The 13,504-nt window shown below is 45.1% G+C and overlaps 1 protein-coding gene across 18 annotated transcripts in view; it reads left to right on the top strand.

Moving 5' to 3' along the window:
• The window catches only part of CACNA1C (calcium voltage-gated channel subunit alpha1 C), a 476,647-nt gene that overhangs the window by 31,489 nt on the left and 431,654 nt on the right, over positions 1 to 13,504 (top strand). Inside the window, exon 1 of one of the 18 annotated variants that reach the window (XM_052667549.1) lies at positions 9,096 to 9,531. The exons of the other annotated variants lie outside the window; for them this stretch is intronic. Coding sequence (XP_052523509.1) covers positions 9,483 to 9,531 — 49 coding nt within the window. The 5' untranslated portion in view covers positions 9,096 to 9,482. Of the gene's footprint in view, positions 1 to 9,095; positions 9,532 to 13,504 lie in introns of those variants that run through there. 18 annotated transcript variants of the gene reach the window in all.

Raw genomic sequence — 13,504 nt, 5'->3', positions numbered from 1 at the left:
TGTATATGACTGGCATGAACTTTCTATTCTCGAGTTCTATTTTTATTTATTAAAATAAATTAAAAAAAGACTATTTATTTTTCTCAAGGATTTTTGTTTGGTTGGTTTTATGTTAGGAACTTAACTTGGTCATTCTTGGTGTCATGCAGTTCTTGAGAAGCAACTCGTAAACTAGAGCAGACATCTGATGGCATTATAAAATAACGGAACTCGTAAGTATTTATACTGAGGAAATATAAATATTTCCTTCAGAACATGTGGAATTACTGAGCCAGTAAACACTTTAGAGAAGAGCTGTTTATTTGTTTCACTTTGCTCATCTACATGTTCTAGCAAAGATGGGAGGAAATGAAAGGGAAGATGTAAATAAACTCTTCTGATTGCATGCTGGAGAGATAGTTTAAACAACAATAGAACATTTTCTCAGATTCTGAAATGACAGATTTTTTTCTGGAGGAACTCTGACTGTAACAAACTTCTCCTGCACTGTGTTGATTCAAAACCTACCCAACGGTATTTTCTCCCAAATCAAATAATGCTCTCAATTTTGCTGCTTGGCACTCCACCTATTTTTTCTGCTTCAGTTCCGTTGGATTTCCACTGGAGCTAAGGAAGCTTTGAAGGACATCCATTCAGAGACTAGACATTACATGTTGATCCAAGTATCTGGAATATTCTGCAGCACTCATGAAGTTTGTGAACAGTGATAGCCACACAAGCAAGTTAAAATTAAATCCATTTGAATAACTAAACTGTACAAAACCAAATCAATGGAGTTGGGGAGGATTTAATTTATATAGTATTTGGGAATCCTTCCAGGATGCTTTTAATATCTTTCCAGCAAGATGCACTTTGAAACACTTTGTTTTACACTTCCAGAACTTCTGTAACATTTTAATAAAGTCCCACTAATCAGTTTCTGGATGTCCTAGGAGAACAGTTAGTTAAGATGGAACCAGAGTAAAATGTACAGTTATAAAGTCGATGATTTAAGCAATTCATTTAGGGTCTACGTAGTGCTTGTTTGTGGTGTTCTGATGATGATTTTTATGGGAATAAAGAGAGATTCTGAGCAATCTGTTGGAATTAATTTTGTTTTCAAGAACATAAAAATGATATTTTCAATGAAATTGAAAATAAAAGCTTTAGCGTATTTCATTGCAAGGCTTAGGTAGCACTGAGATAAGCCTGGACTGTAACCATTATAATTCTGGAAACTGGGATAGAAATCTAACATTGCTATGTATGGAAGTTACCTTTAATTTAGTGCACATTTGAATTGACTGCAGAGTCATGAATAAACTAAAATCAATTAGCAGTCATTCTAACAGGATGCAGTGGGAGAATTGGTTTAGAGCAGATTTAAGATTACATGAGTTGAAGGTGAAACAGAAGCTGAGTGCAGAGTGAGTTGTGATTTTATCCGTGTTGGAAAGAAAAAATCGTGAAAAAAATCCAGAACACCACAAAGATTGCATTATAATCAGATTCACTTACTAAACAAATGTAGACATTTGATCTAGAAAGACCCACTGTACAAAATGAACTGCTTGACAATGTATGTAAGGCCAATACTTGCACAGTAGTTGCCTATACCAATGTATTAATTTCATCATTTTCCTTGCAGCTTGATATATAAGACCATGACTTTTCAGACCATTTTTAAAAATTAATATTATACATCCTCTTAAATCTGTCAGAATTCCAAAGTCTCATCTTCTGTGAGTTTGTCCACAATTTTCTATGTTTGATAAAGGAGATTCAGAAGATCCAAAAATCATCTTCAAATGACAAAAAGAAGGAATTTGGTGTTATAGCCTGCACCTGCATCCCTCTTTCATGGAGATTCAGGTTGGATATTAGGAAGCATTTCTTTTCAGAAAGAGTGGTGCTGCAGTGGCACAGGTTGCCCAGGGGGATGGTGGAGACACCATCCCTGGAGGTGTTCAAGAACTGTGTGGATGTGGAACTCAGAGACAAGTTTTAGCATGTGTGGTGGTGATGGTTTGGAGTAGATGATCTTAGTGGTATTTTCCAACTTTAATGATTCTGTGATTCTATGATTCTCTTTACACTTAGTTTATAGTTTTTACGCTCAGAATCGATTTTACTGACTAAATGTAATTTCTGCATTGTCTTCTTATTTTGACTTTGCATAGTTTTCACTGTTTAATAATTAGATCCATGGTGGTGTCAAAGTGCCAGCATCCTGCAACCTTTCTAGTCACTGTAAAGTATTCCTCAACAGCTTGCATAAATTTACTCTCTGAAGAATCCAGTGCTCTGTAAAAAAGTCCTCCTTTGAACTTGCTGTAGATCTCAGTTTATGTGTGGTACTTGGTTACAGGCTTTTTTTGTTGGGTGCTGTGTGGAGCCAGGAGTTGAATTCAGTGATCCTTATGGGTCCCTTCCAACTCGGGATAGTCTGTGATTCTATGATCCTACATATTCCTGAATATTTTGTAGAGCAACATTTGAAGATTAGAATGGTAATATCTTTTTCATTTTTGTTGCGTAAGCAATTGCAATTATTGAAGATATAATTGCCAATAGTCTGAATGTTTTGTTTGTTTTGTGTGAAAATGTGGAGTGATTGGATTAAAAATTAGTTTTTCATTCCGGATACTCTTGTAGACGTTATAAGCTCATTTATTTTGTTTAACTGATGATTTTAGGATGACATTTAAAAAATGTATTTGTAGTAGTTATAATGAATTGCTGATGATAGGTCCCTTTTTAGCTGTACATTTTCCAATCTAGGGAGGCCCAGTGATTTATATTTCATAGAAATATAATATAATATAGAATCAGTGCAGCTGTTCTTGTTACGTTCAAGACTTTCTCTTAAGCTTTTGTGGCATGGTTACTAACTGACCTTTTGGTTAGAAACAGAGACTACTTCTGTCTTGAAATTCTGATGAGTTCTTAAACCTTACTTAGTGCGCTAATTAGTGCTATGGCCAGACATCCATGATGACCACAGCCTAATGAATCTTACCTACGGGGTCATGAAAAATGTCACAAGTTCTCCTCAAGCCTGAGAAGCGTAATTGCATTTACATTTTACTTGGGATAAATGTTTCTTGTTGTTTCAATGTATTTAAGCATTTGTTTGCTGCTACACTTCGGATTTGTCCATGAATTCGTTCAGCGCTACCCAGTAATCATTCAAGACTAATCACCCATTTAAAACGATAAATGGCAAGTTCTTTCATTTCTGCAATTGGAGTTGAAAAATCACTACTGCCACCACCCACTGAAATCATCTGTATGGATTACAGTTGAAAACTGAGCTAGCTTGCATGATTTGAATAAAAACATACCTACAGATATCCCATTTACTTTCTAGAAGATTCTGCAGTCTGGAAAATCAAAACCTACTTAAAAGTTCTCAATTTCATCTAACTTACCGCTCTTCTGTGTCTAATGACAGCTTACCCTAATTAATAGCAACTTTCCTATCATAGAAGCATAGAATCATAGAATCGCAAGGTTGGAAATGACCTGTAAGATCATTTAGTCCAACCGTCTTCTCATTACCATTGCTACCACAAACTAAACCATATCTATGCGTTTGTCAGTTTTCATTCTTTCCTTTTTCCCCTTCAGATCTAATATTTTCTGTACTTTATCAGTTCTAGGCCTCAGTAGACTCTATAATTAGCCTGATAAATCTCATCATTTTCATTCTAAGTTTTTGTAGTTGCTTGCTGGTATTTTAATGTATGTATGAAAGAGAATGACTGAAATCTAACATGAAAAATATGGCTAAGTTTTCCAAGTTGTGTTTGAAAATCAGTCTCCTGTGTTTTAGCTAGTTGTTATTTTTGAGAGATGTCTAGTTTCCTGATAGTAGTTTGAATACCTTTAGATAGGACTAACAGCTACTTTTATTCCAGTTATAATTAAGCCACTAAAGCAAACCTGCCAAATAAAGAACATTTTTGAAATCTCTGCTCATTATTGTTGTGAACATGAATTTTTTATCAGTAAAGGTTAGGAAGGACAAATGGAGAGGAAGATGTATTTCTAGATGATATGGAGAAGAATCACAAGCAGCTTTGAGAATGATTCTAAACAAAGCAGTTGTGATATTTGAGAAGAAATTGCCACCATCAGTGTTTGATTTACTGTAAATGCGTTATCACACAGCACTGGGAAACACCCAGCATTTCCATTATAGCATCAAGGCAGCGTGGTCAGAAGTGACACAAGTTGTTAAGGATGTTATGTTATACATCCATGATGATTCTTTTCTTGTCCCAAGGACCAACCATTTTAGGTTTTAATGCTCCAAAGGAAAAAGACACTAGATAGAAAACAGAATTACTAACATGTTGACCTTTGAAAAAAGGAAGGTCAAAGTCTTCATGCAAAGGTTGCACTGTTTTTAGATCCCATCTATTTATATAGGTGACAAAAATATCCCATAATTTTCAGAGCAAGAATGTGCTGATTCTTATGGGAAGCCTTCTCTATTAGTTGGCGGAGGTGTGAAACCTTAAATCTGTGGGATAAAAATCACTTCACAGAATCACAGAATCACAGAATCACAGAATGGCTTGGGTTGGAAGGGACCTCAAGGATCATGAATCTCCAACTCCCCTGCCACATGCAGGGCCACCAACCTCCCCATTTGATACCAGACCAGGCTGCCCAGGGCCCCATCCAACCTGGCCTTGAACACCTCCAGGGACAGAGCATCCACAACCTCTCTGGGCAGCCTGTTCCAGCACCTCACCACTCTCTCTGTAAAGAACTTCCCCCTGACATCTGACCTAAATCTTCCCTCCCTCAACTTAAAACTATTTCCCCTTGTCCTGCTGTTATCTACCCTTTCAAAGAGTTGATTCCCCTCGTGTTTGTAGGCTCCCTTCAGGTATTGAAAGGCTGCAATGAGGTCACTCTGCAGCCTTCTTTTCTCCAGGCTGAACAAGCCCAGCTCCCTCAGCCTGTCTTCGTAGGGGAGATGCTCCAGTCCCCTGATGATCTTTGTGGCTCTCCTCTGCACACTCTCCAACAGCTTTCTATCTTTCTTGTACCGGGGGCTCCAGACCTGGGCACAGTTCTCCAGATGGGGCCTCACAAGAGCAGAATAGAGAGGGAGAGTCACCTCCCTGTCCCTGCTGACTACTTGCAGCAAGGTAATGAAGATCTCTGTCAATGTTTCAATGTTGGCCCTGAAAAGATTTCACAATTGTATTTTGAACCTTAGTATTATTTCTGGGGATAAATACATTTCTTTTCCACTTTTGAGTAATTTATCTTATTTTATAGCACAAGGCACAACTGCCAAAATACCACGAGCACAACCTACTGCAATAGTATAGCTAAGTAATTTATGCAGTAGACCCAATGAGAGCCCTAGATCATTTAAGAAGTACTGAGACTGCTTAAAAGAGCCTTTCAAATAATTTTATAAGTTGTGCAAATAATTCAGTGCAGAGCTGTGATATGTTCTTGTCTGTTTTCCATCCGTTTAATTTCTTGCCCCATCTCTATATGTCGGCAGATGGGAACTCTTCTTTTTTGAATCAAGGAGATGTTCTTCACAACCTATTTGAGTGATTTCTTTTCTGAAGATGGACATGGATTCTGATATTGGATGTTGAAGAAGCTGTTATGCCCAGTCTACTCTATATATGGCTGGATAGGAGGGAGAGTAATACGTTGTACACAGAGCAACAGAAAATGCCTTACGTGCAGAATGGACTGTTGCATGTTAATATTTCGCACTCTACAAATCATTTTTGACACTTCGTAACTTTAAATAGCTGTTTCTCAGAAATCTCTGTCTTGGTACTTTCTACTATTGTTCGGAGTGATTGCAGAACAGTTTTTCTCTTCTTAGCATTCCTGTGGATTAGAAAACTAGCATCTCCTCTTTACAGCTGGCCTAAGGCTGACTGCAGGATAATTTGTCCAACGTAGGTCATCTGCTTGGAAGGAATGAACACAAATTGACCAGGGTGTGAGATACCCTGGTCTCTGATCATGTCAGTCTCCATCTTACCTTCAATCTGCTGGCTGCCATATCAGGCAAACTCTAAGATCACCCCAATTCTTTTTGTACTGAACAAACCATTACTTCATGGCTTTTTTTTAAGCTTTCACTTGTACGCTCATCTTTGGGTTGCATGAGTGGGGATCAAACTCTGAAGAAGGCTAAATGTTCTCCCCCATCAGAAGGCCTTAAGGGTTTTTAGGGCATTGGTCCTTCAAAGGTAGTAAAAAGCCCTTTCACCTGCTTAGGCTGGATGCTTCACTCTGGGAGTCCTGGCCCAGAATGTACACAATCAGAGGCTGTGCAGGGAAGGCCTGTTGTTGTCTTTGCACAAATCTCCAAGCTGCTGCTCTGGAATCTAATAAAGTCCCTTCTGCACTGCTTCTAAGAAAAAGTGGAATGAAGGTGAGAAGTATTGGAAGAAACAACCATGAAGCCAATTGACTGTTTCCTTTTTCTGCAGAGAGTAAAACCTTGAGTTCTCTCCTGTGAGAATGTTAAACCTGAATTTCAGTACTCACATGAAGAAAAATTGTAGAAGCACCTTTACTTCAATTGCCACCTCTACCAAACTTGTTTCTGCAAAGTACTTCTTTTTAGTGTACTCTGACATAGCAGTGCTTTAGGGGAATGTACAATGGCCACTGTTACATCACCTGACTGTCCTTCATTAGCAGGATCTTTCCAGCTTTATCCTACCATCAGTTCCTTTCCACCTCTCTGTACAGAAATTTTTTTGCATCAGAAGTGCTGAATAAAGAAACCACGAGCTATAGTACAATTTTATTTATACCAAAGAAATTAATGGCAGCTAATATTCTTGTTTCTTGATCTATTTTTTTCTACATTTGATTTTTGGTAATTGGCCCAACTTGTGTCCCATTGGGAGAGCTTGGCAGAGAGAGAGGGAGAAAGATTGGAGAGAACGATTTGTAGGTGGCAGGGACAGCTTGTGTATGTGGCTGCGTGCGGATGTGAGCTGGCATAAAGCACAGCTATGTGGATGTTGGCTGTTTAACTAATGCTGTACATAAACCCTTCACTAGCTGAGAGTGTGACCCAAGAAGGGCAAATATATATATATATATATATATATATATATATATATATATATATATATATATTTATTTATTTATTAACAGCTGCCCCACCAGTGTTTGATTGCTGTGCAAGAGTGATCAGCGTGCACTTAATTGCTTCCCCAGAGATTATGTCCATGCCAGGGTGAATCATTCAACTCTTGGTTGACTCATGGCTTGAGAAAATGGAATTAGCGCCATCCAAAATGGCAAGAATTTCTGATTGCGAGGAGAAAAATGAAATGTATATTTACACAGTACATTTAGGTAGGGAAGGATTTGCTGTCCTTTTATAGCGGTGAAGGGAAAATTTTTCTTTCTTAACAGGAGAAAGAATTGAATATGAAAGCTAATATATTGCCATTCAACCTCTGGATGTGATCTCGCTTGATCTCATAACTTAAATGGAATAAGTGCGTGTGACATTAGTAGAGAAAAACCAACAATAGAGGACAGAGTATTTTAATTGCTCGGAGGAACTCTTCCTCCTTACTCAGAAATAAAGCTGCACTTCTATGTGCTGCCCATGGCAATATGGTTTTGCCAAATTACCTTTTGGATAGCATCTAAGGCAGCAGTGGGGATGACTGGTAGTTATTAGAAACCTCAATGACCTTTCTTTAGGACAAGTGCTTTGGCTGCATCCAGTCTTTGGTAAGCGCTTTGCATCTATTCTAGTTTCCCTTGTAGTTCCAAGCGGATGTGTTTTGTTGATGCTTTGGCTCAAGCTGTTAGGTGTTGCTGTTTTCTACTGTATTTGGAGTTTCATCCAAGAGATCTGAAAGTGGTGGGGAAAAGGCTTCAAAAGGAGACAGATAGCTGATAAATCCCATTGGAATCCACGTGCAGGGAAGGCACTGAGTTCCTTCTAAATTCATTTGTAGAGGTATTAGCAACTATAAAGTATTTCGAATAGAAACGCTCTTCTCCTAGTCTGAATGGAAAACCACTGGACAGGAAGGGGAAGAACCACTGTCGAAGCACTGCACACCGGCTGTCCGATGGAAGCTCCGGGCCACGGGCAGCACGGGGCGGCGGTGCGCTGGGTATCCATCCCCACTCGGCACTCGGCCGGGCCGGGTCGGCTTCTCGGGCTGTGGCAGTTTGTATTGTCTAAGTCCGTTGAACATGGCAGCTCGGGGAACCCGGCTCCGCGGTACACGGGATGCATTCAGTTCGCGTTTCGTTCGAAAGAAGTCATTTTTGCTCTCTGCGGAGGCTTCAATTAGAGCGGGCCAAATGACAGGGATAATTAAGGCGAGCGGTGGGATACCGGCGGAGCACTTTGGCGTTTCCACCGAGGATTTGGCAAATCCGAGCTCGATTAATCTGTTTAAACATCTGTGCATCCTCCCGGCCGCGCAACCGAGCCCGGCTCCCTCCTCCTCCTCCTCCTCCTCCTCCTCCACCTCCTCCTCCTCCTCCTCCTCCCCCGCCGCGGTTCGGGGCCACCGCAGCCCCCGCCGAGCGCCGCCGCCCGCCCCGCTCCTCGCCATTCCGCTCACGGCCGCGCTCCGTGCGGAACCGCAGGGCCGAAGCCGCGGATCGGAGCGGGGCCGGAGGCATCGCCCCGCCGTCCACCCACCCCCCGGCCCCTCTCGTCTCCCCGCTGTCCCCCACTTGTCGAGGCGGCCGGCTCCGGCTCGCCTCTCCTTGACGTCATGTCTGTGGCGAGGCTCCGGCGGGCGCGGTGACGGCACGGAGCGCGTTAAACTTTGCGAGCGAGCGAGCGGCCAGCCCGGCGGCTGGCAGAGCTGTGCGCGGGGGGCTGCGCGCCGCCGCCGCAGCTGGAACATCTGGAAGCGTTCAGTGCGGCCGTGGCGGCGGAGAGAGGCGGCAGCGGGGAGCGAGCACTGAGGGAGGGGAGGGAGTGAGGGGCTGGGACTGGGCTCTCTTCCTCTGCAGAAACAGCTCCCTGCCAGCACAACGCGCTCCGAATGGCTTTGAAGAGGAGGAGCAGAAGCGTTTGAACATCTCTTTTTTTTTTTTTTTTTTTTTCCTCCTCCTTTTCTTGCTTTTGTAGTTGGTGGATTTTAAAGAGACGTTTAACCCTCCGTGGTTTGCCCTGGATGCTTTTGCTTTTCGCCGTTCTTCCTTATTCTTTTTTTTTTTTTTTTTTTTTTTTTTTTTTTTTCGCCCTCTCTCGCGTTTCCCCCCTTCTCGTTCTTTTTTATGGTTTAACAGCCAGAGGTGCTGTGCTAAATTCTTGGAAGGGGCCCGGATGTACTGAGGATGCATTGCAATTTCACTAAAGGAGGCAGTAGTGGAAAGGATCAGTTTTTGGTGTTTGATGCAATAATGGGAATCAGGTAATAATCAAACGGGAAATTCTGCAGCTCCACTCTTCCTCGAATTTTACCGAGCCGATTTGCGGAGGGATTAACCTGGACTCGTTTTAAATGGTCAATGAAAACAAGAGGATGTACATTCCCGAGGAAAACCATCAAGGTAAGCTCGAGCTTAGCCCCGGAGGAGCCGGCGACCATTCTCTCCCGCAGCCTTTGTCCGCTCTCGGCTCCGCGGGGGCAGGAGGGGACGGCCCCGGCATCGCGTCCCCGCGGGGCAGGCGGACACCCCGGGCGGGGGCGTTGCGGGAGCCCCCCGCGCCCCCGGGGCTGGGTGTGTCGCGAGGCCGCGGGAGTGGAAAAGTTGCCGTGAGTCGCCGTCGTCTTCTTCCGAAGGAGAGGGGCTCGGAGGGGAGGGAGCCGTGCAGTGCGGCCGGAGGCACGGGGCTGCCCCGTGGCACGGGGACATCGGCGCGTTGAGGGGCGGGCGGCCGTGCCGCTTAATGCCTCCCCGGCCCTCCGCACCCCGGCTGGGCACGGCTTCCTCGGGCACCGGGAGAGGAGCCCTTCCCTTCTCGTCTCACGCGCGAGGGGAGGGGAAGGAGAATCATCTATTTACACGCGCACGTCCCGGGAGAATGGAGACGGCGAGAAGCGCCCGCATTTCAATTAAAGTTGAGCTTTACTTCGGGCAGCGTTTCTCCCGCCCGTCTCCTCCGAGCATCGCCCGCACCGTGGGCACCGACCAGAGCCACGCTGCCCGGCGGTGTCGGCCGTCCCCAGGGCACAACTTTGTTTGTCCCAACTCCGGGAGCCTCCCCCGCCCCACCTGGCTCCGCTTTCCCGAAGTTCCTGCTCTCCGTTACCTGCATGCGGCCACCCCTCCCTTCCCCTCCCCTCCCGCACACGCACGTCGCTATTGCGGAGCAGCAGAGCCATTGCCTCCCCTCGGTCAGACGGAGCGAGGTACCGGCTCGTCTCTCTCCCAACAGGGCCCCAAGCCAAGCAGGACCCTTCCCTCCCCCTTCCTCCGACCCTGCACCCCACTCCAGCAGGACCCCCGCCCATCACAAGGCCAAGGCATGTATGTTGAGGCTGGGGCAGACTTTGGTCGTGGGTGGCAGTGGGTTTCATTGGGAACATTCCCCCCTCCTGACAAAGAGATGATAGAGGTTAAAATGAAAAAAACCCAAGGCCTAGCACCCCCAGCTGCTCTATGGCAATGAGGTGGGAGGGGAAGAAGCAGCCCCTGATCCTGAGTGTTCCTGTCAAGCACACACATCCAGCAGGCATAATAGGGCCGCTCTTCCTGGGCCAGAGCTGATAATGTGGCCAGAGATCTCAGCCTCCATAGCAATATGCCAACACTATGGCAACCTAAATCCTGCTCCCTCCTTATCAGCTGCAGTGATTATATAATTGGAGGAACACTTTTGCATCTGTCTCTCGATGCGGATTGCCATTAGTGCCAGGTGAAAGAGCAACTTCCAAAGCAAACACAACCGGCCAGGTGGAAGAAAGTTCTGCCTCCCCAGAGTGCTCGGGCTGCCATTTATTTCCAATCTATTTTTGTTTTGTGCATACCGAGCTTGAAAGATTAAACTGCTTGGTAGTCAGGAGAAGCTGGTGGTGAGGAGATCAGAGCAAACCAATAGGGGTGTGCAGTGAGTAATTAAAGCAACCACAGCTTCTCACTTGCAAGGTGGAGAATAAACATGGGAGTGGGAGGCGAGCCTGGGGCCATGATATGGGGGTGATGCTCAGAGATGAGGGAGAATCGAGCTGAGATGCTCCTGACAGCAAGGTGGATGCTCCAGGTACTGCCAGCACGAGCCACGCTGTTATGTCTTCTCGGAGCAGTGAGCAGCATGGCTAGGCCTCTGCTGGCTGCTGCTTTCTGCACATGTCGGCTGGAACAGCGTGTGCTCAGTGCCTGTGCAGTGTGGGAGACAACAGTGCCTTACCAAAGGCAAATCCATGGGGTGCGCTGGAGGCCCTTAGTCAGGAGGTAGGGGCTGTGGGGAGCAGGAACTGTGTCTGAAAAGCCATCATTGACTGCCAATCCACTAATTGGGGTGGGTCTGTAATCTATTTCTTTCACACTTTTGAGTGCTGCTCAGTACCCTGGAAATGGTTCATCCCAAAGTAAGAATTTTCTCATTTGTTTGGATGCGCACATCTGAGCATGCAGTGCTTTCAGTGCAGCCTCACATTACACAAAGAGAAGGGAGCGTGGCAGTGTTATCTGCCGGCGCTGAGATGCTTCTCAGTGTTTATTTTTGCTGCACAATGGACTATATTATGATAACAATCAATTATTCATTATGACCGCAGAATATGTGTTTATCTGGAAAATGTGAAAAACGAGCCCTAAATCCTACAAACCACCCAATGAGCGGCAGAAAAGAGCTTTCAAAACAGCCTCCATCCCGTCTAATGCACACGTGGGACTCTCTGTAACCCTAGACGGGCGTCTTTAACGGGCGCTTTGAAAATCTGCCCTCTTAACGTGAAATGGAAAATCGGTTTGCAACATCACGTTTCCCAGCCCTCCCAAGGGAGAGCACGCGATGACTCAACCTGGCCCTCGGTGCTGCAGCTCGAGCTCTGTGGGAGCATCACCCTGCAGCCCGCCGGCCTCCGCCGGGCCGGCTTCTTCTCCCGTTCCCGGGGAGCTGCGGTGGGAGCCTCGGGGCCGGGAGGGGCCGCTCCCGCCGCCCCCAGGAGGTGGCGGTGCAGGGCCGCAGAGCCGGGTGCGGGGCACCGCGGGGCTGCGGCACCCGAGCTGAGCCCGGGGACGGCGGCACGGAGCTTTCCGTTCCGAGCTCTGTGGGAGTGAAGGAGCCCCGGTAGGTCGTGCGTTCCATATAGCGACCGTCCTCCGGCTGGTGGAGCCCCTTGTAGCGGCGCCTCCGAGCTGCCCTTCCTTCCGTGTCAGCTAATGCCTTTGGGCTTTGTCCTTATTGCGTACTTCGGACAGATTTCTACCTGCTGATGGTAAAAAGAACCCCCTCAGGTATCTGTCAGCCGTAATTAGGTCTTCTGGCAACCTCCTTTCTTAACCTGCACGCATTTTGTTCTTGAAATCTTTCTCTGTAAGACACTCTTCTCCTAGTCCTTGTATCCGTCGTATGGGTTCAATTAGGAGCTAATTAGCATTGCCTTTATTTGTCAGGATCCTGTTGATGGGGTGAGGGTCAGCTCACACGTGTACTCCCTAATGCATTTCTAATGCCTCTTCTGACCTGAGCTGAGGGTCAGATCCACAGATATTCCCCCTAACTTGCGAGGTATAAATACACCAGTGATTGTGGACACTTCACTTCACTGCTGATTTCAATTTAAGGGCTGAAATCTGACTCATGCTGTGCCACAAGGCAAAACCCTTGTAGATAGGGACTAGAATTTATTGGATGTTTGCTGTGATTATTCACTCTGCTTTCAGAACACCAATTTTATCCCCTTCATTTTTGTGGGGCAGTACTTTGACATGTGGAAATGGTGCTCTTCCCATGGCAGCAAAGGGATCAGTGGAGCAAATGGAATCTTCAGCTCAGAGTGTTCTTGTTGTCATCTTGTTTTTCTGTAAGGATTTGTCACAGTGGGCCGTAGATGTGGGGCATAAAGCATACTGGTGATTGGTTTGAGACAGCTTATCTTTGGATTTGGGGGAAAAATCTGAATCACTGTTTGAAAATGACGCGCTGAAATTCCACGTCCACTGACTTAATAATGGCTGGTATTTATGAAGCGTGATCTTCTACCTCAAAGTACTCAAAACATCCTGGGTGCTCAGTGTCTGGTTCAGTATGATATGGAATGGCAGTAACATATAAAAATATGTTTAATATATAAAAATATATTTAATATAATGTTAAAGAGCAGTACTTAACTACTCTGCATAATAAAGTCCACTGCATTGAGAAAGTTAAGGTAGAGCCTTCAGAAAAGTATTAAAGCGCTTTCAACCATTTCCTGTCCTTTAAAGGAGCATTTAGGTTTGGAGATCTGTACTTTTTATAGATTTCCTTTGAAATGACCATTAGTCCCAGAGGCTGAGTTGGGCTGGATCGCAATGCGAGTGTTGCCTTGGACAGGTAGTCCTGAAGGTTGTGAGTTTCTCCCATCACAACCTC

This window comes from Tympanuchus pallidicinctus, unplaced genomic scaffold (genome assembly GCF_026119805.1).
Source record: "Tympanuchus pallidicinctus isolate F22 unplaced genomic scaffold, pur_lepc_1.0 scaffold8, whole genome shotgun sequence".
NCBI lineage: Eukaryota > Metazoa > Chordata > Aves > Galliformes > Phasianidae > Tympanuchus > Tympanuchus pallidicinctus.
This window is presented reverse-complemented; position numbering and strand designations above follow the sequence as displayed.